General features: G+C 46.3%; 1 protein-coding gene across 1 annotated transcript in view; it reads right to left on the bottom strand.

Moving 5' to 3' along the window:
• Nucleotides 1-26,445, bottom strand: part of Adcy9 (adenylate cyclase 9) — a 131,878-nt gene that overhangs the window by 11,788 nt on the left and 93,645 nt on the right. Inside the window, exons 4-7 of the mRNA XM_051167580.1 lie at nucleotides 23,607-23,711; nucleotides 22,520-22,737; nucleotides 6,523-6,625; nucleotides 3,537-3,745 (exon numbers count right to left, since the gene is read on the bottom strand). Coding sequence (XP_051023537.1) covers nucleotides 3,537-3,745; nucleotides 6,523-6,625; nucleotides 22,520-22,737; nucleotides 23,607-23,711 — 635 coding nt within the window. The remainder of the gene's footprint in view (nucleotides 1-3,536; nucleotides 3,746-6,522; nucleotides 6,626-22,519; nucleotides 22,738-23,606; nucleotides 23,712-26,445) is intronic.

Here is a 26,445-nt window from a genome sequence, read left to right as displayed (position 1 = left end):
TTCTGTTATGGTTGGGATGCTGAGAGCCATTCAACCTTTCAGAAAATCAGGTCACATACTAAAGACAGACTAACCACTGCCACTGGCCACACCCCTGTATGTCCAACTGCCTCATTCACAGCCTGGACCAGGGGTATGACACATACAGTACACAGCTTTTTCTCTTTCCTTGTTTTTTTTTTTTTTTTTTTTTTCTTCTTTTTTTTTTTTTTTAGGCAGGGTTTCTCTGTGTAGACCTGGCGTCCTGGAACTTACTCTGTAGACCAGGCTGGCTTTGAACTTACAGAGATCCACCTGCCTCTGCCTCCTGAGTGCTGGGATTAAGGTGTGTGTCACCACTGCTTGGCAGCAGACACCTTTTATATTTTTCTTTTTTTCCTGAGAGGTGTCTTCACATTCTAGCAACAGCAGTCTATGTCTCTTACACTGTAGATCTGGGTGGGCTACCTCAGAAAAGTGGCCGTACTGTGATAAAGTCCTCCTGTCAGGAGAGGGGAGCTGTGTATGGACTGAGAACTGTGACTTGGAAAGGCTAGGTCTTGGCTGAGCCCAGAGCTCCCTGGGGCAGGGTAGGGCAGGTGGAGGAGAGAACACTGGGACCCTGGGGTGCAGACTCACAGAACTTCTCTTAGGCCTATTGCTGGGGAATAAGGACAAGCTCACTGCCTTCACCTCTGCTCTGTGGGGATCTCGAACAGGCCCAGATCTTGTGCCTTTGGCCTTAAGCCCTGAATAGCTATACTGGCTATGCTCGCCATGGCCAGCATCCCAAATCATCCGGCACTGCCCGCAGAGGCTCACGCGCACTTTTAGGATCCTTGGACTGCTCTGGCTTCCTACCATCTAAATGAAAACAGAGGCCTTGGAACATCACGGAGAAAAACCACAGATGCCTTCACAGGCAGGACTCAGTACCTAGAGAGGGACACAAAGGGAGCTGAGTCCCAGCCAGGAGATGGGATGCTTGGAAGACATCACCAGAGTAGGAGTTATCATCTCTGAGCTGAGAGCCCAAGTATTGGCTTCCCTGGGTACCCATGTAATCCACCATGTAGGTCTTTCAGTCTGAGATCCAGCCTCCCCCAGCCTCTAGTACACCTAAGGCTACATAGAGAAACCCTGTTTCAAAAAACTTAAAAAAGAAAGAAGAGAGAACAGAGTGGCACACACCTTTAATCCCAGCACTTGGGAGGCAGAGGCAGGTGGATTGCTGTGAGTTCAAGGCCAGTGTGGTCAACAAAGTTAGTCCAGGACTGCCAAGGCTACACAGAGAAACCTTGTCTTGAAAAAAAAGAAAGAAAACAAACAAAACAAGGAACGTAAGGGATGGTACAGACATATCGTTTCCTCTAGGGGACAGTTTCCTCTCTGCTGCTGAGAGGACTGCAGGCTGGTGGGTGAGAAAGAAAGGAGGTAGGTATCCCACACAGCTCACCCCAAGGGGCGAAAAGATAAAACATAGAAGTCTCAGGGCCAGATCAAAGCTGTCTTGTTTTGTTGTCTGTTTTACTTTGTTTTTCTGCATTGGGGCGTTGAGTAGAAGTAGCAGAAACTCACAGACAAGGTACCTCTTGCCATGTCATCTCTTGGGGGCCAATTATTAGTGGACTGAATGCACTAGGCTGAAACATGGCAAGGCTGGTGTGAGGACCCACTGTCACAGCAGCCAGGAGGCTGACACCTGTTGGGAATGGGTGTGCATGCAAATGAGCTGCTCTGGGCACCCGCACCTGCCTCCCAGAACCTTGGGCTGCTCTTTAGTCTATTTTCAACGGCTGCTTTATTCTGCCATACCCACAGATCGTTGCCTTGTTCAGCCATCATCAGAGATATTTCCTCCTGAAGTAGAACAGAGGCCTACAACGGGATGACGTCAGGAGAGCCCTGAACAGCCGGCTACCAAACCCTCAGGGCTCAGAGAGCTGCAGAGAGGAGGAGGTGGCAATATTCTAAGAGCCAGAGGATACGGGTGACTCAAAGAGAACCGTAAACATGGCAGGCCTGGTACGCACACAACCTCACAGAGACTGTGGCAGGCCTGGTACACACACAACCTCACAGAGACTGTGGTGGCATGCACGGGGCCCACAGAGGCCCAAGCCAGACGGCGTTCCAAAGCTGAGAAGGGGAGGTAGACAAGAAGTCCCATCTCTAGCCAAGAAGCTATCTTCAGTTGACAACCTCTTGCAAAGGGAAAGTTATTTTCTCCAATGGAGCCTCACTGGGTATATAAACCACACTTAAGGGCACGTGCCATGCCCAGCAGCAGACAGCCAACACAAAATGAATTCAGTGCTACTTTTATGTGTATTGTGCTTTTTCTTTCTTTCTTTCTTCTTTACCCCCACGCTCTTTTGGCTTTTTGTTTTCTGAAGAGAGAGAGGAAGAAGGTGTAAAGTGGACAGAGGAGGGGAGGGTCTGAGAGGAGATGGGGGGGAAACTGATCTGAATATAGTGTACGAAAAATATTTTCTTTTGTTTTGTTTTTTGTTTTGTTTTTCGAGACAGGGTTTCTCTGTGTAGCCCTGGCTGTCCTGGACTCACTTTGTAGACCAGGCTGGCCTCAAACTCACATCGATCCGCCTGCCTCTGCCTCCCGAGTGCTGGGATTACAGGCGTGCGCCACCACGCCCGGCTACGAAAAATATTTTCAATTAAAAAATAAAATAGGCTGGGCTGTCTTTTTATTACTGAGCTGTATGAACTTGACATGTGATGGATATTAGATCCTCATCACAGATGCCATCTCTTATTCTTTCCCATTCTGGGTTATCTGTTTCTCCATCTTAGGCTTTTGTTTGTTTGTTTGTTTGAGACAAGAGTCTTGTGTAGCCCAGGCGGCCTTGAGCTTGCTAAACAACCAAGGAGGCTTTGAACTGCTGATCTTCCTGCCTCCATCTCCCAAGTGCTGGCAATATAGGGGGGGTGCCTCCATGCCGGGCTTCTATCTTGCTCTTTGCTAAACAACATTTAAAAACCTTTTTATCTGTTTTTCCTGTTGTTTGCACGGTTGGTGTCATATCTAAGTAAGTGCGGCCTGTTCCAGGCTCAGACATTGACAAGAACTCCTCAGTTGGATGAGGCTGGCTCTTAAGTTAGTGGGGGGGGGGGGGGGAGGGGGGCGAAGAGGGGGGGAAGAAAGAAAGAAAGAAAAGAAAAACCAAAAAAGAAAAAAATTAGCAGGGACTTGCTCTCTGCTGCTGCCTGCCATGTATTCACTTCCTTCTCCCTTCCTGTCTGAATTTCTCACGCCTCCTTTTAATCTCTAACCTAGGAAACCCGGGGCCCATCTGGCATCAGATGGGCTGCACAGGGACTGACCCCTCCGGCGAGCCAGCTGTGCGGAGTGAAGGCCAGTGCTGCGAGGAGGACGCCCGGAAATGAGGTGGAAGGGAGAAAATGAAGTCCTGTTCTCTTTAGATTCCCGGCCATGTGCTGGCTAGTCAGTTTTGTCATTGACCACGGAGCCAGAAGAGGGCGCTAGAGGCTAACCGTTGGCAAGCCCGCCCCCCCCCCCCCCTTCAGTTGGGGCATACCTGATGGACACCACTAGGGACAGCACCTCCAGCAACAGGTCTGCACCAAAGACGGCCAGGGCGGCCGGTGGGGGAGGGGTGGCGGTGGCTCCGTACTTCAGGAAGCAGGTGACAGAGATGATCAGGAACACCGTGGTGGACAGAAACACATCCAGGAGGGAGCTGAAGGTGGCGCTGGCGAAAGTCTTCACGGGAGAATTCTTTATGACCTGTTTAGTGCAGGAAAGGGCAGGATTTGAGCAGCCTTGCCCGCAGATGGCCGGGGGAGGACAAGTCAGGGCTCCAGACCAGGCATAGGCTGCCACGCTTCACACGGACACCGCCACTTTAAAAGTCTCTCGAACACATTTAACATAGTCACTCTGAAAAATGAGTTCCTGTCTTAGCGTCCAGGAGTACACATCTTATTTATTTATTTTGGTTTTTTGGAGACAGGGTTTCTCTGTGTAGCCTTGGTTCTCCTAGACTCACTTTGTATGTAAACCAGGCTGGCCTCAAACTCACAGCGATCCGCTGCCTCTGCCTCTGCTGGGATTAAAGGCGTGTGCCACCAGAAGGATGGCAGCAGGTGATGGGAGCTTCCAGTCTAATGGATGGGTGTGAAAGCCAGCCTCATAAGACAGGCAGCTACTTAAGCAGCAGCAGCAGCCGAGGAAAGGCTCCGTGTGTGGAATAAGAGACACACCTTGAAGGCTGGAGAGAAGGCTCAGGGGTTAAGAGTGTTTGCTGTTCTTCCAGAGGAAGGGTTCGATTTCTAACACATACATGGTGGTCCAAAACTATCCTTAACTCCAGGTCCTAGGGGTCCAATACCCGCGCTAGGCACACATGTGGTACAGATACATACATACATACATACATACATACACATACATGAGGGCAAAACACACATGAAAGAGAAAATAAATCTTTTTTTTTTTTTAAGGGAGAAAGCCCATGTGGGTGCTGCTCTGGGCTGGCTGTTGGGGGCAGGGTGGACACGAAACAGTGCCCAAAAGGAACTGGCAGCCTGATGGTGGAATACAAAAACCAGGGCATTGTGTGAAGCTTACTAAGAAGGCACATGCATATTGTCAGGGAACTTAGAGGAGGAAACTGCTATCACATGATGTGTCCAAAACACGACCAGTTCCAGACCCCTGGGGGCCTTCAGAGAGACACCATCTCAGTCAGAGCTCTCCTCAGCCCACTGAGGAAGAGGCGCCATTGCTCCTTGTTTGTAGACGGAGGCCAAGAGTAGCTGTCCCAAGGTAACACTGGGAACGCGGAGCCAGACTAGGCTGCAGCCAGACTGACTGACGCCCACGTGTGCCGCAGGCCCGTCTTAGGATGAAGGTACAGATGTCGAGCCAGAGGCTGTAGTGACAGGAGGACATGATGCACGGCAGATGGACTTTACATTTAGCCCTGGCAGCGGGGCTCAGGGACGAAGTGGCTGGAGGTTCAGTGGAGGGGGAGGCCTGTGACCGGCCTTAGCAAGTTCCTTTTAGGCTAACCTGGCTCTGGTTCCTTAGCCTTAGATAGACCTCCAGGAGCTGGGGGAAGATGGGGGAAAGTCAGGAGTTGGCCTTGGGGAATGAGAGGGCTGGTCAGTCCCAGTGTTAAGCCTGAGCTCAGCTGAGCAAAGTGGGCACAAGGGCTAGAGTCCTAATGCTCTCCCATGGAATTCAGAGCTTTTGAAGATGGCCATGGGCCTGGTCCTAACTTCTGAGATTCCCTAAAAAGACCAAAGATCTTGGAGGTGAGGCTGCCACAGTGACCTCCTCTGCAGAGCCACATGTATGCCACTGCTCTCTCTGGGACCTAATTAGCAATCTAGGGAGTAGCCAGGGCTTGGGCAGAGAAGGCTCAGGACAGCCGGGGTGGGGGTGGGGGATGCCCAAGTTTCCCAACTCCTGGTCTAGAGTGCTAAGACTTAATACTTGCTGCTTTAGGCAAGCGCCCGCACGACTGGTGCTTGGGATGTTCAACGATGCTTGCTGTCTAGTGGGGAACTGACAGGGCAGCAATTCCAACCACACAAAGCAAAGATTAAGCCGTATCTTGTACACTGCGGTCTCCCTGGGTCATGGACTGGACACAACAGACATAAAAATCTGTCCACTGAGCAAGTGAAATCTTGGTCCTGGGGTCAGGCGATGGTACACTTTTGGTTCATGTCAGGTTGGGGGCCAAGGGAACGAGAGCTGAGAGCTGCTACCTAGAGCACCAACTAGGCTCCAGGCTCTTCTGTTCATTGCTTTCAAGCATGCCTGCTGAGTACGTGTGGTGTTGGGCTGTGCTGGGATTTAGAGAGTGTGGAAACGGAGGGCTGAGTGTTAGGTGTAGAAATCAGATGGGATTCCAATATGGGGTGCACACGAATAAGAAAAAGACACAGGGAAGCGAAAATCCAGCTAGCATCAGGGAAGGGTTCTTAGCGCAAATGATGTGTGAGCTGAGAGGAATATTAGCTCCCTTAACTGAAGGGAGTTAAGATGGTGGTGTGGTTGGGGGAAACGTGAACCCCACATTCTAGATGGTGGTAGACTTCCTACTTCTGGTTCCATTTCAGAGTGTCGGAAGTGACAGCGCTATGGGGAGAGAAGTGTCACTCAAGAATTCAGAACAGTTGTGACCATGCATCCTTCCAAGGCTGGGGGCAGCCATTAGAAGGCAGAGGCTGTGAGTTCGAGGCCAGCCTGGTCTACAAAGCAAGTCTAGGACAACCAGGACTACAAGAGAAATCCTGACTTGGGGGTGGGGGGGGGGAGGGGAGAAAAGACCAGAACTACCATCTATGAAAGAAACAGTCTGGTGGGGCTGTGGCTTGGCTTTAAGATAAAGGAGCATAAAAAGCCTTGGGAACACATACAGTTCCAACTCAGGGCTTCCTGATTGTGGGAAAACAACATTAGCCTTCACTTGCCTGTCGCTCAGTAAAACACCAGTGCACAGTGTCCCATGGGAACAGGGCTTGTGCTATGAGGTCACAGGGAGAACCTACCTCTTCCTGGTAGCTGGCTCTGTAGGATCGCTCCAGTTCCTGGTCCAGGAAGTTCAGGCTGAACTGATTGATGGGCGGTTTGAAGAAATAATCTTTCATCAGGCTGGAAGACACAACCAGTGTACCCCATCAACACCAGCAGCAGAGGGGGGGGGCGCGCTAGAGCTACCTCCAAAAGTCAGTATGTGACAGGTGCTGCGTCCTCAGCCTTCATGTGTCTAGACACAATCACACGCTGTTTCAGGTCCTTCACGAAGGAGTGAGCATTGTCCACGATTACCACACTCACTGTTAGACCCTATTTCTGAACACACAGTCCCCACACCCAGGACTGAAAGACCGTGAAGGCAGCTCTTCCATCCTGTGGAAAGCCAGCAGATCTTGGTGCTGCGAGGACTTACACTGATCTGGAGGCTTCAAACAAAGGCAATTCCAATGCTGTCCTGTCATCCCGAGTACTTACAGTAATTACGCCTCAAAGGTAACAGATTGTTATGGGAGATGGTGCGAACAGCTGAGGTAACCATGGGGCTGCTGTCAGATATTCCGAGCGCAGGCGAGACTTGAAAATGATCGTGCTCAATGACTTTAATAGCTCAGAAATCAATTGTGATACACGTGACTCTTAGTCTTTTACAGGCTGTCAGCAAATTGTAACATCCTTGTGATGCTGTGGAGAATTACCACAGATTTAAGGATGTGCTGGTGTGCTTTCAGAAGGCGAGCACAAATATGGGTGTGGTCGCTCTCCCACATACAGTGGCCATTAGCCTGAAGTCACACAAAGCAGGGAGGCGGCCTCCAGGGAGCCTGTCACAGGGGTCAGGTCCTGAAGTCACACAAAGCAGGGAGGCGGCCTCCAGGGAGCCTGTCACAGGGGTCAGGTCCCCCTTTACCTGCCGCAGACTAGACTCTCTTCTGTAATAACCTATTACTGCCTCAGACTCAAAAGAGGGGACACTCTGCCCCCTCGTGTTGGCCCTGACTTCCTTCCCAGGTACAGAGGGAGAGTGACAAAGCGGTGACAGGAGGATTCTAGCATTCAAGTGGCAGGATCAACCCTGTTGAAGCCACATGGGCTCTTTCGCACTTAATATTCCGAGTTTCTGTTTCTGGGTCTCACAGAAGATATAAAAGCAACTGCTGGGAGGCGCAAGACAGAGCTTTCGAGACACTTAGGAGAGGAGCCATCCTTGGAGGACGGGAAGAAAGCCAGATAAGTTTCCTGCCTTTTACCTTTGTTTTGTTTTCCCTGAAGACAGACATTAGTTTGCACCACTGCTAACCCTCTGATAGACTTGTAATCTTAGCACTAGGGAAGCCAAGGTGGGAAGATCATGAGTTTAGAGACCCTTGGGCTATAAAGAAGAGCAGGGCGGTGGGGGGCGGGGGGGGAGAAAGAGAAAGGAGGAGAGGGAAGACTCTCCCTCAAGTGCTGGGATCTTGTGGGGTGGGGGTGGGGAGTGAGGGGTGGCCCTTGTGGCGCACATCTTTAATCCCAGCACTCTGGAGGCAGAGGCAGGCAGATCGCTGTGAGTTTGAGGCCAGCCTGGTCTACAAAATGAGTCTAGGACAGCCAAGGCTACACTGAGAAACCCTTTCTCAAAAAGCAAACAAACAAACAAACAAAAAAGTGCTGGGATCTTGGGTTTGTGTCACCCCGCCTGGCTCTAAAAGCCAGCCTTAATGGCTTAAAAAACTAGGAACTATGGGAGTGGGAGAGCTGGCCCTGCCCTGAGGACACAGGAGCAGGGGAGCTGGCCCTGCCCTGAGGTCATGAAAACGAGAGAGCAGGCCCTGCCCTGAGGACAAGGGAGCGGGCCCTGATCCAGGGCTCTGAGTGGACCTCACTCCAACATCTACCCCATGTATACCCTGCTGGAACACATGAAGGGGCCAGACCTGCAGATTCAAAGATTAAGAATCTCCTTGATGAGTTCGATCGGTAGCGGGAGCGGAGAACGGACCCCAGAGAGCCCTGAGAGCCCCACCGCCGCCGCCGGCCTAGTCACCATCACACCCGGGAGGAGCCACAGCCGTCGCCGCTGGCCCTAGTCATCACCACCGCAAGCATGAGCAGCGAGGCAGAAACCGAGCAGCTGCGGCCAAGCCCGGCTCCATGGGCATTGGCGCGGGTAGTGGTGGCCCGGGCGGCCTCACATCAGCGGCTCCCGCAGGCAGAGACAAGAAGGTCATTGCAATGAAGGTTTTGCGAACAGTAAAATGGTTCGATGTAAGGAACGGATAAGGTTTCATCAACAGGAACGACACCAAGGAGACAGACTGCCACAAAGAACAACCCCAGGAAGTGCCCTCGCAGTGTAGGGGATGGAGAGACTGTGGAGTTCGCTGTTGTTGAAGGAGAAAAGGGTGCAGAGGCAGCAAAGGTTTCAGGCCCTGGTGGAGTTCCAGTTCAAGGCAGTAAATACGCAGCAGACCGGAACCATTATAGACGTTATCCACGTCGTAGGGGCCCTCCACGCAACTACCAGCAAAACTACCAGAATAGTGAGAGTGGGGGAAAAAAATGAGGGATCGGAAAGCGCTCCTGAAGGCCAGGCCCAACAGCCCTATCGGTAGGCGAAGGCTCCCATCTTACTCCATGCTGAGACCCTATGGGCGTCGACCACAGTATTCCAACCCGCCTGTGCAAGGAGAAGTGATGGAGGGTGCTGACAACCAGGGTGCAGGAGAACAAGGTAGACCAGTGAGACAGAATAGGTATCGGGGTTACAGACCACGATTCCGCAGGGGCCCTCCTCGCCAAAGACAGCCTAGAGAGGACGGCACTGAAGAGGACAAGGAAAAGCAAGGAGATGAGACCCAAGGTCAGCAGCCACCTCAACGTCGGTATCGCAGCAACTTCAATTACCGATGCCCAGAGAACCCTAAACCACATGATGGCAAAGAGACCACCGGCTGAGAATTCGTCCGCTTCCGAGGCTGAGCAGGGCAGGGCCGAGTAAATGCCGGCTTACCATCTCTACCATCATCCGGTTTGGTATGAATATGAAATTCCAGCAATAAGAAATGAACAAAGATTGGAGCTGAAGACCTTAAACGTGCTTGCTTTTTGCCCGTTGACTAGATACATTAGAACTATCTGCATTATCTATGCAGCACGGGTTTTTTTTTTTTTTTTTTTTTTTTTTTTTTTTTTTTTACCTAGAGACGTCTCTTTTTGGTGATGACAAGTGTGTTTTTTAAGGGGAAAAAAAAAAGGCCTGGATTTTCTCAATACACCTTTAATGGTTTTTAAATTGTTTCATATCTGGTCAAGTTGAAAAATTTAAGAACTTCATTTTTAATTTGTAATACAAGTTTACAACTTGGTTAAAAAAAGTCAACAAACTGCAAGCACTTGTTAATAAAGGTCTTAAATGATAATAATAATAATAATAATAATAATAATAATAATAATAATAATAATAATAATGAATCTCCTTGGCACATGGCAACAATGCTATATCTGACAGCAGTCCCAGTGAGAATCTGGTAACGATAGTGTAGGCCTCCAACCAGACCCATGACTCATAGCAATGAACACTTGAAAGTAAACACATGTGGACAAAAGGCTGTACTGTGTGATATACTACAGCTTCTGTGACAAGATTTTTTGTTTGTTTGTTTGTTTGTTTTATTTTACTGGGAGGAGGAGAGGGATTTTGAGGCATGATGTGTAAAGCATAGACATTTAATAAAAGTACAAAAAAAAAAAAAAAAAACCCCACTAGGAACTAGGGAATGGAGAGACGGCTCAGCTGTTAGGAGTACTTGCTGTTCTTCTGAAGGCTCAGTTCCCAGCACCCACAAGATGGCTTACAATCACCTACTACTCCTGTTCCAGAGGAGCTGGTGTCCCCTTCTCACTTGCACACAACATGCAGAAAAAAAAATTCATATAAATAAAAATTTAAAAATAAATAATAAAAAAATGTAAGTGAACTCCCCAATATAGAAAATTCAGGGGTGACTACTGATAAGGAATGAAGCTATAAATGCCAGAAAAGCAAGAGGCAGGAAAGAGGATGCCCAGCGTCTGTGTGTAAACTGTCCTCACATCTAAGTCTGACTCTTGAAATTGCATCTTAATTGCACGTGACTGGTAGACACCGGTGACCCTGCCGGCCCCCGAACCCCAGCATCCCAGTTAAAACAAAAAGAGACCATTTGAGTCAGATAAGTCAACTGTTTGCTGGGAGAAAAATCTTAGTATTCTTCAAAGAGACATAATGAAATTCAGATTTTCTAAGTGTCACACACAATATCTACATAATTCAATGTTGCTAGCTTCCAAAGAATTTGGAAAACACAACGACACATAAAAGAAACGCCATCACTGTAGATCAACTCACTCAAGACTACGGACAGTCTAGAGTAAACGGGCAGGGACTTATAAATCATAGCTGGAACACACAGAACAGTGAGGGCATGAGCAACAGGACTACATTGCAAGATTTTGTTTAAAATGACGTGATTTAACATTAATTCTAAGCCAACAATAAGGCCTGAGGATGGTGTCCCAGTTAGCTTCAGCTGTCAGCCTGATATAACCCAGAGTTATGGGAGGAGCCTCACCTGGGGGATTCACCAGGTCAGACTGGCCTGTGGTCTTTATCGTTGATTGATGTAGGAGGGCCCAGACCAGTGTGGGCAGCACCATTCCTAGGCTCGTAAGAAAGAGAGCTAAATATGAGCCTGGGAGCAAACCAATGAGCAGTGTTCCTCAAAGGTTTCTGGTCCAGATTCCTGCCCTGACTTCCCTCAATGATGGACTGTGACTTAGAAGCATAAGATAAAAAACAAAAAACAAACAACAACAACAACAACAACAACAACAAACAAAAAAAACCTTACATCGACACGTGGTGGCGCATGAGTTTAATCCCAGCACCTAGGAGGCAGAGGCAGGTGGATCTCTGTGAGTTCAAGGACAGCCTGGTCTACAGAGTGAGTACAGGACAGCCAAGACTATACAGAGAAACTCTGTCTCAAAGTAGCAAAAACAAATAAACAAACAAAATGCTCTTTTCTTCCCCAAATTGCTGTTGGTCATGGCATTTTATCACAGCAACAGAAAAGAAAGCAGAACCTGTAACTCCTGGAGCTACAACCTGTAACTCCTGGAGCTACAACCATACTTTGGCCTGGGTATCTAGCTAGAACAACAGAGAACGAGCGAACATACAGCTTACTGGAACAGCACTGTCACCCACCTAACTGCCGCCTACAGGTCAGAGCATTCGGCAAAATGCAGAATCGTTAAGGGCTGAACACAGCACCTAGAATATGTATTCGTTTCAAGCCACACGTGAGCACATAAAGCAAGTCTCAACTCATATTAAAGGGCTCAAGTTGCACAGAGCATGTGTTTGGACAGTAGCACTAAATTAGGTATTAATAACATATCCAAAGCCATTCACTACAAAAAGGAGCCAGGGCACCATAACAGAAGTTTCGATTTCTTTAAAAAAAAAAAAAAACCTCAGTTATGTTATGTAAACACGTTTTTGTTTCAGTTCCGTATGTATGGGGCTGCTTCAGTTTGTCCACAGCCGTTAACTACGACTGTCTTGCCCTCTGGCAGGAGCGTGATCTTTGCCAGCTGCAGATAGTTTAATTCTGAGAACTCTGGGAGGGTATAAATGCCAGAGCCAAGAGAGAGCCAGAGAGTGGGTCTCGAAAAAGAAAGAGGCTGGTGCTTCCCCACTGCTGCTCCGGCTGCTGTTGATGCAGTTTGCCTAGAAGCTGGCGACACCCTGAAACGAAGACTGGGCTGGCCCCGTGACCCCAACAGCCCTAACTAACAGGAAGTAGCTAAGATACCTACACTGCGTTTCCCCTTTAACCGTCTTTCTCTCCTACCTAGTGCTAGCGAGGTAGAAGGTATTAGGATGGATAAGGGGTGGAGGGGATAAGGAGGCATAAAAAAGTGCATTAAAGCCAGGCGTGGTGGTGCACGCCTTTAATCCCAGCACTCGGGACACAGAGAAACCCTGTCTCAAAAAACAAACAGACCAAAAGTACGAAGCTGCATTAAGATAAAATAGATTTTAAAAAGTGCGCCTACAAATGGTGCAGAGATGTGGCTAGGCACAATGGAAAGCTTGGTCTCTAATGCTGTAGAGGAGATGGCCGCGTACAAAGAAATGACTATACTGTTTCAGGATGCCAGCAAAAAGTTCACAGAAGCTGCTAACACTGAGCTCTCTCCTGTTTTGCTCCCAGGGGGGATTTTCTGTTGTTGTTGTGTTTTTTTGTTTTTGTTTTGTTTTGTTTTGTTTTTCGAGACAGGGTTTCTCTGTGTAGCCTTGGCTGTCCTGGACTCACTTTGTAGACCAGGCTGGCCTCGAATTCACATCGATCCACCTGCCTCTGCCTCCCGGGTGCTGGGATTAAAGGCGTGCGCCACCATGGGATTATTTGTTTTTTGCTTTGTCTTCTTCCTGTGTTCTGTTTTAAAAAGGGTTGGGGAAACAGCTGAAAAAAATCAGAAGGGTCACTCAGTTCTCTCATTTCTGAAGGGATCTCAGAGTTGGATGGGCAACTAGAGAGTTTGTGAGTAGAGGTTGAAGCCCTTGGAAAACAAAAAGTGCTGGAGAGAGGACAAAGGGGTTCATGTCTGGTGTCCGAGAGCAGGAACTGCCCACCGGATGAGAGAGGGAAGCGTCCTAGACTGGAAGGCACATTTCTGCCCTGCCATGCTCCATGTACCTTCTCTGTCAGGTCCCCAAAGACCCTGTGTGAGGTAAGTGCACCACCAGAGGAGTTGCCTGGGATTCAAGTCACCATCAGTTTTCCCAGTAAGTGTGCACCACATGCCTGCTGACGATGTTGGTCATGAATACGAAGAAATAACACGGTATCCAGTAGAAATGTTAGATCTTTCAAAAGTCTATTGTTTCCTATGGGGAATGCGTTCCCCTTCGTTAAACAAATATTAAGTAACGGGGTCATCCAAAATAGAACTATTCCCCAAGATCGGAAGGGATTGCTATCAGCTGGGCTAGAAGCTGGTCAGCAGTTACAACGGTTACTGTGGTGGAGTGAGGAAGCCACAAACACAACAGAGCAAGAGGGCTAAACGTCGTTAAAGATCAATTGCTTGATGAAGGGCGTTATGCTGACCTAGCTCCATCTGATGATGTCATTACAGAGAAATGTCGCTCGGTAGCTTTAAGGGCTTGGGGCATGGTTGATGAGCCTGGGGAAAGGTTCACCTCACTTCCTGAGGTAATACAAAGCTCCGGAGAAGCCTTCACAGACTTCTTGCGGAGACTGGCTTCAGCTGTAAATAAAGCTGTATCAGATCCCGATGCCAGACGTGTGTGGATAGAGACCTTGGTATTGGAGACTGCAAACACTGAGTGTAAGAAGAGTAATTAGACCACTAAAGGCACGAGCAGGACCAATAGATGAATGGATTAGAGACACAACTGCTATTGGCTCTCAGGAGCATCATGCCTATATCACAGGACAAGCAATAGGTCTCAGATATAAAAATATCTGGTGCTTTAATTGTGGTGAACTGGCCATTTACAAAGAAGTTTTAAGGTTAAAAAGCCTCAGAGCTCAAAATGGCAGGTGCGTTAACTCTGGGGAATGTGGTACTTTCACTTCACAGATGGTAGCAAGCAGTTTCTGGCTGCAATGGAATGCCCAGGCTTCCTGGGATTCGTAGGCATTGTGGTAAAGGAAGGCACTGGATTAATGAGTGCAGGTCCAGGAGGTTTGGGGAAACAAACTGAGGGGCCTATCAGCTTGAGGCCCCACAGCAAAAATACGAGCTATTTTTCTTGAGTCAAGGAGGAGGTAACAAGCAGCCAGTATTGCTGAGTATTTCATGCACCCTACTGAAGGCTGTGCAGCTTTGGATCTGGTCACAGATAAACCTTTTACTCTATACCCAAAAGTTGAATGTTACAAAATAGCCACTGGTATTTAAGGTCCTTTGCCTTCAGGGACAGTAGGGATGATTGTTGAAGAAGCAGACTAACTTTCCAAGGATTTATTGTGCATCTAGGTATTATAGATGGGAACTGCAAGAAAGAAATTAAAATCATGGCATACGTAAAAGAGGAGATACAAATTAATGCAGGGGATATAATAGCTCAATTACTGTTTCCTTACATTAAGGGCAAAGTTGCTCCAGTAGAAAGAAAAAGGCATTTGAGAGTACTGGAAAATGTGTGTTCTGGCAAACAATCGGTAACAATCAGAGACTCAAATTAATATTGCAAATGAATGGTGTTGAAACAGAAGGATTGGTAGATACAAGAGCTAATGTCACTATTCTTTCCTAAAAAATCTTGGAATCCGGAACGGCCATTTCATAAGGATTTACACAGTTTATAGCTGAGATCCTATGTGGCCGACGCACCCACACATTTACGGGGAATACATTTCTCTTTCACAACAATGGGGCACTCAAGTTAATATTCCTGTAATCCCAGAGACAGCCAATGATGAAATTAGGGGTGAAATGGGGAAGGTACTGGTGTCAGCAAGAACGATCACAAGCTGTGTCCACTGTCCAAACACAGGGCTTCGCAGGGACCGAGTTTCCAAATTTATAAGACGGGCCACTGTTGAAATACCAACAGCCCTACCCCTAAAATGGATGTCAGACAAACCTATATGGCCTGAGCAGTGGTCCTTAACAAAATAAAAACTGCAGGCACTCGAACGGCTCGTACAAGAGCAGCTGGAGGCTCAGCATACAGAAGTGTCTGCCAGCCCAAGGAATTCTCCTGTGTTTGCTGTAAAAAAAAAAAAGAAATCAGGAAAATGGAGGATGGTAACGGATTTAAGAGCAGCGAATAGAGTAATTCAACCAATGCGTCCCTGACAGCCTGGAATTCCTTTGCCTTCTTTGTTACCTAGGTCATGGCCTATAATAGTAATTGACTTAAAAGATTGTTTTTTCACAATAACCTTGCATAAGCAGGATCGGGAAAGGTTTGCTTTCTCAGTACTATTAACAGCAGTGGTCCAGTAAAGAGATACCATTAAAAACTGCTTCTATAGGGAATGCTAAATAGTCCAACTTTATGTCAATATTTTGTGCCAACAACTGCTAGAAATGATTCTTAGGCAATTTCTTCAATCTATCATTTACCATTACATGGAATGATATTTTGTTGGCTGATTCTGCTGAAGATACTTTAGAGAAAGAATCCTGCCATGCTGGGGGCTACAAGTTGCTCCAGAAAAATTCAGAGAGGAGATTCTATTAGCTATTTGGGCTATAAAATATGTCAACAAGCCAGGCGGTGGTGGCTTAACTGATGGAAATAAGTTGGGAACAGCAGGATATAAGTAAGACAAAACAAGCAAGATGATCCAAAGCCCAAATACTTCAGTTCAAAAGCCAGAGTTGTATGCAATCCTTATGATAATATTAGATTTTTCTGACTCTCTTAATACAATTGCTGATTCTCAATATGCAAAAAGAGTTTGTTGGAGGTTGGTCTGATGTATTTTGATGCTAATTACTGCTTACTGCCCCAAGTATTGCTATGTAACCTTGCCTAAAATCTTAATCCTATTTGACCAATAAAAAGCCGACACACCTAGGCAGGCAAGTGGAATAGGTGTGGCTAAAGCTCACGCAGAGAGCATCTTGGTTGAGAGACAGGACGGAGGAGGAGGAAGAAGGAAGAGAATAGCCATAGGATAGGAAAAGAGCCATGTGGGCCCAGGGGAGGAACTCTGAAGTTCCTCATGGAAAGAGATGGCCAAAATAGACAACCTTAGCAAGTATTTTGAGATTATGGATGGGAGGTAGCCCAAGTAAAAATTACTAGAAACAGATGGCATGGGATGGAGGCTGGGAGTTATTGAAGGACAACTTAGGAGGTAATATCTGACCTGCTCCAGGTAAAGGCTTATTCTAAATTACATCAGGTGTCTGTGTCTTTGATTGCAAAAGTGGGTTAGATAATGCCGTCATCATAACTATAGCCTAATAAGTATTTATTGGCCATATTTTCAAATTAACCTCAACAAGAATTGTTTTGTATATAGAAACTGCTGGATTTAATCCTGAAAATTCAGAATTAACTTTGTCATTTATACAATTGCAACAGGCAATTAGAAATAGAAGTTATCCATTATATATTACTCATATTTAGTCTCAAACAGGTTTGCCAGGTCCATTGGCACAAGGAAATGAGGAAATTGATCAATTACTAATAGGAAATATATTAGATTTCATGAAAAAACACCATGTTAGCAGTAAAGGCTTAAAGAAAAAAAATTTTTCTCTCACTTGGCAACAAGCCAAAGAAATAATAAAAAAATGTCCTACATGTTCTTTGTATAACCAAACTCCATTACCCACTGGAAATAACCCTAAGGGTACCAAAAAAAATGAAATCTGGGCCAGGGGGCAGCAGTGCACATCTTTAATCCCAGCACTTGGGAGGCAGAGGCAGGCGGATCTCTGTGAGTTCGAGGCCAGCCTGGTCTACAAAGCGAGTTCAGGACAGTCAAGGCTACACAGAGAAATCCTGTCTTGAAAAACAAAACAAAAACAAAAATAAAAAAAAAGAAAGAAAGAAAAAGAAAAGAAATCTGGCGATGGATATGCTTCATTTTTTTAGAATTTGGAAAACTAAAGTATATATACCATACCATTGATACATATTTGGGGTTTCAATGGGCAACTGCTTTGAGTTCTGAAAAAGCTGATTCTGTAATTACATATTTATTAGAAATAATGGTAATTTCCACAAATTAAGACTGATAACGCCCCCAAATATGTATCCAGCAAGATGAAGCAATTCTTTGCGTATTATAATATAAAGCACATTGCTGGTATACCACACGATCCTACAGGACAAGCAGCCGTAGAAAGAGCTAATCGTACTTTAAATCAGATGCTTATTTAACAAAAAGGAAGAGTAAAGGCCCCCAGGGACAGACTAAATAATGCTTTGTTAACTCTACATTTTCCTTAATGTTAGTGAAAATGAAACAATGGCAGCTGAGAGACGCTGGGTCATGGGGGGGGGGGAAAAGTCTGTAGAATAAGGTCAACCCATATACTATAAGGATGTATTGACATCAGAACGAAAACCTGCAATAGTTTTGAGATGAGGACGTGGTTTTGCTTAGGTATCTACAGGGAATGAAAAAATATGGATTCCAGCAAAACTTACAAAGAGTAGATTTGACCAGGGAAGACTTCCTACTGGCTAGGACATGAATGCATTTGCATAACAATGAATCTTATTGGCTACTTGGTCTTCATGTCAGGTCATCCCTTCATACAGCATGGATGGAGATTTATATTGCAGCCCAAATGGACTTAAAAACTTGACGCCTGGGGCTGGAGAGATGGCTCAGAGGTGAAGAGCACTGGCTGCTCTCCCAGAGGACCTAAGTTTGAGTCCCAGCAACCACACAACCATCCATAATGTGATCTGATGCCCTCTTCTGGCATGCAGGTCTACATGCAGACAGAACACTCATACGCATAAAATCAATCAATCAATCTTTTAAAAAGTCGATGCCAGCTGGGTGTGGTGGCGTACTCCTGTAATCCCAAGCACTCTGGGAGGCAGAGGCAGGTGGATCGCTGTGAGTTCGAGGCCAGCCTGGTCTACAGAGTGAGTCCAGGATAGCAAAGGCTACACAGAGAAACCCTGTCTCAAACAAACAAAACAAAACAAAACAAAACAAAACAAAAATGTTGATGCGTTTCACCTGCTCAAGCATAGAACAGAAACTCGTCTTTAGCTGATTTGTGCAACTTGTATATTCAGAAATGTACCTATAGTATTACCTTGAAAAGTTTGTGCGTTTTCAGAGAAAGACCAGATAACAATGAAGACAAAGCAAGTAACTCAGATGACTCAGCCTCACGGTCTGCTTCAGTTACTGTTTTCTTAAGAGTTTGTATCCAGGTCAACTTCAAAATGGCTAGCTCAGGTGGTCCAGCCTCACAGACTGTTTCAGCTAGGACTTCAGTTAAGCCCTGGGCTCTCCTAGCCCCAGATGATCCCACAGAGACTGAGCAGCAAAAGATACAGCTGGCTCTCCCGGGACTTGGCCAATGTCCCATTTTTCATAGGGTCCCCAAAAGATACCTTCGCCTCAGACAGCAGAAACCAATTTTAAGAACATGATGCCTCCATTCCCAAGAGGTGGGATGGATGGGTTTTGGTCATTCGGTGGGCTATGGATGTTTGTTGTCATTTAGGGGGGTCGGTTATAAGTTGCTATTGGTATGGTCAAGGAAGAAACAAAGTAAAAGTTAGAATCAGGAAATCTCTTTCTTTCCTCTATCCTTTTTCTTCTATCTTTCTCTCCTATCTAGTATTAGGGGAAAGGAGGAAGAAAGGTGATAATAAAAGTGTAAAAAAACAAGGGGAGGGTATAGGATTGGTATGGGTTACTGTATATTGATAGAAATTTAAGATTATTTTGTTCAACTCTTGTTTAATGTATTGCACATATGCAACTCATTTAAAATATTATGTAAAGTTCTAGTCTTATGAAAGCTTCTATTGCAAACTGTTCAGGATGACTGGAGATGCAAATTAGCAGTTAGTCATCTATAATAATCTTTTAAAAATTTTTTATAAAGATTTTATTTATTATTATGTATACAGTACTCTATCTGCATGTACCCTGCATGCCAGAAGAGGGCATCAGATCACATTATAGATGGCTGTGAGCCACCATGTGGTTTCTGGGAACTGAACTCAGGACCTCTGGAAGAACAGGCGGTGCTCTTATCCACTGAGCCATCTCTCCAGCCCTTTTTTAAATTTTTAATTTAAAAAATTTTTTAACCTTACTTGTCTTGTTAGGTATTAGTTTAGTTAATTACAGAAATAAGCTTTATTTGGTCTCTTGTATGTTTTCAAAGTTAAGCAGATAGTAAAATGCTAGAAACAAGCAACATTTCTCTATTCTAATATACTATAGATATATAGATGGTCTTCAAACACTTTAAAGATCTAGGGAATATGGCATTTAAAGATGCTTTAATAACAAAAGGCTTTTCTGACAGAGAAACACATCTGTTCCTGTCAGTTCCTCCAATCTACCTCAAAGAAGACGATGGACACTGAAGAACCTCCACTTGGAATTTGCTTCAAATGTGGAAAGCTAGCCACTGGACAAAAAAGCTGCCTTTACCTTGACTGCTGACAGCAGGTTGTCCAAACTGTTTACAAGTAGGACACTGGGAAATTGACTGTCCAGCTTTGCAGAGTCAAGGTAGGCCAATCCTTCAAAATTTCTGTTTCACAGATAAGTCTGTTAGCTATTCTAGGCCTGTAGGCTGAAGATTAGATACTCCAACCACACAGAGAAATCTCTGCTGACTCTCTAGGTAGTCAGCAGCCACTGTCATCTCTATAGTTTTAGAAGCTGCTTGCTCTGTACTTCCTGTTTTCTTAGATAATATTTATCCTTCCCTTCTCTTCAATGGGCTGAAGACTAGATAGTTATAGTCTTACAGTTTTTCTTATTAACAATAAAGATGCCAGGCATGGTGGCACACGTCTATAATCCCAGCACTTGGAGAGGGAAAGGCAGGCAGATCTCTGTGAGTTCTAGCCCAGCCTGGTTTACAAAGTGAGTCCAGGACAGCCAAGGCTACCCAGAGAAACCCTATCTTGAAAAAATAAAAAAAGAAAAAGCCAACCCCCCCAAAAAAAACCAAAACCAAAACAACAACAAACAACAACAAAACAAAACAAACAAACAAAAACAAAAAAGCAATAAAGACAAAAGCTAAAGTTGTTTGGGATCTAAGAAAATGTTTTAGGCTCTAAAAAGATGTTTCTAGGTTGATAAATGCAAGTTACAATTAGATACAGAACTTTGGACTCACCAGGATAGGATAGATAGTAGAATATTTTCTTCTAGGTTGCAAAATACAAATGGACTAGAAGCTCTGGTTTCTTTAAAAACTCGGTTATGGTATGTAAACATGTTTTCTGTTTCAATACCAGGTGTATTGGGGCTGCTTCAGTTTGTCCAGAGGATTAACTATATGATTGTCTTTGTCTTGTGCTCTGGTAGGAGTGTGATCTTTGCCACCAGCTGCAGATAGTTTAATTTTGAGGACTCGGAGAGGGTATAAATATCAGAGCCTGGAGAGAGTGTCAGAGTCAGGGGAGCTCCAAGAAAGAAGGCGGCTGCTGATGCTCCCCACTGCTGCTCCTGGTCGCTATTGTTGCGGTTTGACAGGAAGAAGTTGGTGATATCCTGGAATGAAGATTGGACTTGCCTGAGGAACCCCAACAGCCCTAACCAGTAGGAAGTAGCTAAGAGACCTACATCCCCTTTCCTCTTTAACCTTCTTTCTCTCCTACCTAGTGTTAGGGGGTAGGAAGGTACTAGGACGGATAAGCATGGGGAAGGAGAAAGAGGTATAAGAACACAAATAAGATAAATTTAAGAATATGCACTACCAGGGGCCTTGGAGAAAAGGCTCATTCCTGAGCTAGATTGGGGAAGGTATGAGGTGAGCTTGGAGCATCCTGTTGTGTTAAAGAGACCATGTCAAACAAATGAGGGGTCATGCCAAAAGGACCTAGTCTTAAGGGGTCAGCTGGCCAGATTCAGGCATTTGAGTGTAATAAGCACAAGGATGGGATAGAACAGAAGTTAACAATGGCTCTGTACAGTGCTTCTGTACAGTGGCTGCTGATCAGCAATGGCAAAACGCTACAGATGCAACCCGCCATTGAACTACCATAGCAAAGATGGCTTCAGGCAAGACTCATCAACAGACGACAACCCTAAGGAGGTCTGACAAGGGCTGTGGTCCTCCCACAGATTACCTATTAGTCATAATGAGAAAATAATAACAACAGTTTGGAGAAGCTGGCAGTGCCTCACCCAGTGAAGATGCCCGTCACTTACTAAGTACCTCTGGATATGGTCTGGGAGGAGGGACGTGACAGACATCACTCCCATTAGGCCTGGCCAGAGAAGCAGAACCCAAGTCTGGAAAGGAAACTCATGAAACCCAACATCCAAGTCTTTCTATAAACGAGTCAGCCTGTACATTTTTCAAATGATAATACCATAATAGACAAAGCGAGACAGCCAGGGAATGGTCTCAGATTTAAAAGCCCCGAGAGGACTGAGCAGGAAAGGATGAGATCCTGGGCTAGAGGGAAAGAGTGCTGCCAGAGATGTGATGATGGGCCACTTGACAATCTGGAATACGGACTCAGGACCAGAAAGAGTATCCCTAAATTTCTTGGATTTTCATGTATGTAAGCCAACATCCTTATTTTTAGGAATCGCCATACAAAGGGGTAATGAGCCATGCCACATCCAACATACTTGTCAGACTCCAAAAACTAGAAAATGAGAAAAGGAAGAGAGAAAGGAGGATATTAGGAAGAGAACAGGAGGGGAAAAAATGATTGGTAAAGTAAATACATCCTGGGTGTGGCAGCACATGTGTCTGCCAAAACAGAAGGGCTGCTGAAAGTTCAAGGCCACCCTGACCTACATAGTAAGTTCCAGGCCTGCCAGGACTACACAGTGAGACCCTGAGTCAGCTGCTATTCCCAAAAAAGTTGGGAGGGTGTAAACAAGAACAAAGTAAGTGATACAAATATCATAAAACCTATTTCTTTGTATGGTACCCAAAACAACAATAATTTTAAATAATGGGGCAGGTAAAAGTAAAAAGCAAGTAAAAGCATTTGCTACCAAGCCTGACGATCTGTGCCTGGTCCTCAAATTGACTCTTAGAAGTTGCCCTCTGACTTCTAGTGTGCATTATAGTCAAAAGCACATGCGTGCGTGTGTACACACACACACACACACACACACACACACACACACACACACACTAATAAATAAAATGCCAAAAGTTGGTGTATCCAGCAGAGTAAACAGTGAATTTCAAGTTTCAAGTTAACCTCAGAATAAAAGGAAAGCGATATAATGACAAGAGCGGGCAAACACGTGGATGAGCCTGCAGACTGCCACCACTGCAGGCTGCGGCGCGGCTTACCTGTCTTCTTTGATGACATCCACAAAGTGGGCATCGGTTTTCTCCCGGATGTTCTTGAACCTCAGCGGGAGGAGGGCTGACTGGTCCAAGCTCACGCCTGCCCACCGTCCCTTCTCCTGCAGGATCTCACATAGGGAGGTCTGGCTGTTGGTGAGCTTCTCCTCTGGAGGAGGGCTCAGGAGTCCGTTCTGGGTTTTGGAGCTGGAGCCTCCAGAAGCCTGCTTCGAGACAAGGAGCACAGGGAGTGAAGTGGTTGCTGGGAGCACACGTCGCTTCTCACCCATCCCCCAGCATGCTGGGGCCTCCACACTGAGGACTGTGAATCTGTCCCCCTCAGCCCTGCTTCCCCCAGGCCCCGCCTCCACAGGCCCCGCCCCCCAGGCCCCACCTCCACAGATCCCGCCTCCCCCAGCCCTGCCTCCTCCAGCCCTGCTTCCCTCAGCCCTGCTTTGGACAGGGCATGTCTGGGTGTTCGGCAGCTGGAAAAAAAAAAGGTCGTAGAACAGCCATGGAGTGAAGAAGACAGGCTTAACACAGAAGAGGGCTACAGGGACGGCCGAGGAGGTTCAAAGGAAGGTTCGGAGGAAGGAAAACCCAGGCTTCTGGATGAAGGATAAATAGGACTTAGTTTTGGGGAGTCTCTAGCTATGAGAGTCTCCCCTCCAGTCCTGCCCTGGTCTCAAAGCCCGGGCCCCAGGCTGGCAGCTCTGCCTCAGGCCTGGCACAGCCCTCTAAGCCCAGCCTTTTGAGCTGGGGCTCCTGAAAAACCTCATCCAGCTCTGCGTTGTATTTGTCGGCTCTAACCAGCTACCCTGGGCTTCATTGTTCGGTTTTTCTTCGGTGCTGGGGACCAAATCCGGGGCCTCGTGCATGCAAAACCACACGCTCCACCTTCACCGCGGAGCCACACTCCCAGCCCCGCCAGCGTTTTATCTAGTGCTCTATTCATACCCAGAGCCTAGAAGGTGTGGAATGCTATTAGCTAGGAGTTAACCTCAGAACTAAGAAGTTGACGAGACAGGAATGTCACCTTAGGTGGATGCGCCAGGAGAGGTACTGACAGGAACAACAGCCATGAGCTTGTTACCTTGGTGCTGGCCTTAGGCTCGTCTTGACAGCCGTTTTGCACAGCTCCTCCTTCTGCACCAGCTTCAGATTTGGGAGCAAATGTGATTCCACAAGATGGGCAAGTCTGAGAGAAAACACAGGCCATAGGAACACACTCAGAAAATACCTGCAGGGGACACGATTCTGCCTTCAGGCAGGAATGAGAAGGCTCACTGAGCCAGGCTCAGGAAGACCCCCAGGGAACAAACTGGCAAGATGAAAAGGGAAGGAAAGACCTGCAAATGAACTCAGAGCAGCCCAACAGCCCAAAAGAAGGGCTGATGCCTGCTGGCTTTGATGGATCAACCGACTGTGGTCATTTGTCAAAGGAATGTCATTCAGCCATGACAAATCAGAGCCCTGACACCTGCCTTCACACAGACCCACCCTGGACACACAATGCTTTTTTAAAAATTAGATTTGTTCTTTACCAATTTCATCTGTGTATACAGCTCATTCTAATTACTCCCAACCTTGCTCTTTTTTATCTCCCTTCCACTTGTCAATTGTCCTCTCCTTCCTACAAATATCTTTCCCCACGATCCTGTCTTTTTGCTTTGTTTTGTGAACCACTAAATTTATCTAGAACCATCTGTGTGGCCATGGGGCTTAGAATTATCCACTAGAACCTGGTGGGTTTATCAGTAAACAGGCAACCGAAGACAATGGCTCACCCTCTTCAGGAACCCTCAGTAGCCAAAGGGTTCAGCAGAGAGGGGTGGAGTCCCACAAGCCCCACCCCCATCCATTACTGACTGCTGATAAGGCCAATAGTGTGCAGGCCCGGGGCCAGTAACCAAGCTGCAGTGCGCTCAAGATTGCAAGCACTCAAGATTGCAATCGCTGCGTCCTATCTAGAAAAATGGCATTTTGCTGACCTCTATCTTCAAGCTTTTATATTCCTTCTGCCCCATCTTCCATGATGTTTCCCCAGTTTTACAAAGGGTGTTATAAATGTCTTGTTCAGGGCTGAGAATTCAACCATCCTTTGTTTTCGGTGTCCCAAGTGACCATGAGCTCCTGCACCCACTGCCATTGAGCCAAGTCAGCCTCTGAAGTGTGTGGAAGGAAGGTCTCCCCTCCCTCCCTCCATCACACTTATTGAAAAAAAGCCAGGCGTGGTGGTGAACATCTGTAATCCCAGAGCATGGGAGGCAGAGACAGGAGAATTATCACAAGTTCAAAGCCAGCCCAGGCTACGCAATTACATAATGAGCTGAGGATATGCACTGGCAAACACCAAACAGCAACAATAAAAACCAGATACAAAAGGCTATGCACTATGTGATTCCACCTGGGAAGTTGTGAAATGCCCGGGAGAGGTAGCTTGAGAGAAAGAAAGCAGGTTGATGTCTGTTAGTAGGGCAAACAGTGACAGCTGCTGGATGTGCTGGAGACGTGTGTGCCTCTCTCTTAGCATAATTCCTGCTCTGACGGCAACAGGCCTTCAATAGGTGACTAAGTCATAAGGCCCTGCTCTTATGAAAGGGGACCAATTGGGCTGGAGAGATGGCTCAGAAGTCAAGAACACTCACTGTCTGTTCTTCCAAAGGTCCTGAGTTCAATTCCCAGCAACCACATGGTGGCTCAAAACCATCTATAATGAGATCTAGTGCCCTCTTCTGGTGGGCAGGCAGGATACTATATAAAACAAACAAACAAACAAACAAACAAACAAACAAATAAATCTTGGCCAGGTAGTGGTGGTGGTACACACCTTTAATTCTAACACTTGAGAGGCAGAGGCAGGTGGATCGCAGGTGAGTCTAGGACAGCCAGGGCTATTACACAAAGAAACTCTGTCTCAAAAACAAACAAATACAAACAAAGGAAAGGGAACCAATTAATTTCCTCGTCACTCCCACTCTGTGAGAAAGGGCAATACATCTATGAACTGGATATCAAATGTACTGGCTTCTTCCAATACAGTGAGCAGTACCTTTGGAAAAAAATTTACATTTACTGTGCACATGTGAACAGGTGCCTGAAGAAGTCAGTTGCTATCTCCCCAATTCAGGTGCTAGTAATTAAATTAAACCCAGGTTCTCTGCAAGGACAGTATGTCCTCTTAAGCACTGAGCCATCTCTTCAGCACAGAGACAAGTGCCTACTGTGCATGTCATCTGCCTGGTGGAGTTAGCTGCAGTAAGACACCTTTTTTTTTTTTTTTTTTTTTTTTTTAAAGCCTGTGATGAAAATGTTCTGAAGTAACACAGTGATGATTCTATGACCATCACTGAATTGTACATGGTTAAGAGATTGGTTTTATGGTATATGAATACCTTCTTAAAGTGATAAGAAAGCAAAGTGGTCATCAACTTGTTCTGGAACAATAGCTAAGCTGAGGTCTGTGAGCACTCTGTGCTGGGCAGCTGGGTTGAAAAGTAGGGATATGTGTTAGCAGGACCCAGGAATTAGCCGACCTAGGACGCAAAGGGAAGACTCAGTACAGAGAGGCAGAGAAGGGAAAGGTTGTCAGGAGCGTCGAGTCTCACTCACGAACTTGGAGACCCCCACTAAAATCGCTTTACCTCAGGCTGTCATGTGTAAGGACTAAGAAGAATGCGTGTGTGCGCAGGCTGCCGTCATCCCTGGGACTCACCATCCCCTGAGAGAGCCATTGCTCTTGTCAGTGTGACACAGTGGCCAAAGATGGCATGGTAACAGCTAGTTGCCAATGAGGATGATTTCTTCTCCGTGAGAACTATTAAACACTAAAGTTAATTACGGAAGACTAGATATTATTGGGAAATTAAAAATATGTAACATTTAATGGCCTAAGGGCAAGAGTATGACACAGGTTCACATCCAAACTGAGG

Source organism: Acomys russatus, chromosome 25 (assembly GCF_903995435.1).
Source record: "Acomys russatus chromosome 25, mAcoRus1.1, whole genome shotgun sequence".
Taxonomy (NCBI): domain Eukaryota; kingdom Metazoa; phylum Chordata; class Mammalia; order Rodentia; family Muridae; genus Acomys; species Acomys russatus.
Note: the sequence above shows the minus strand (reverse complement) of the source record. Positions and strands in the feature narration are given on the sequence as shown.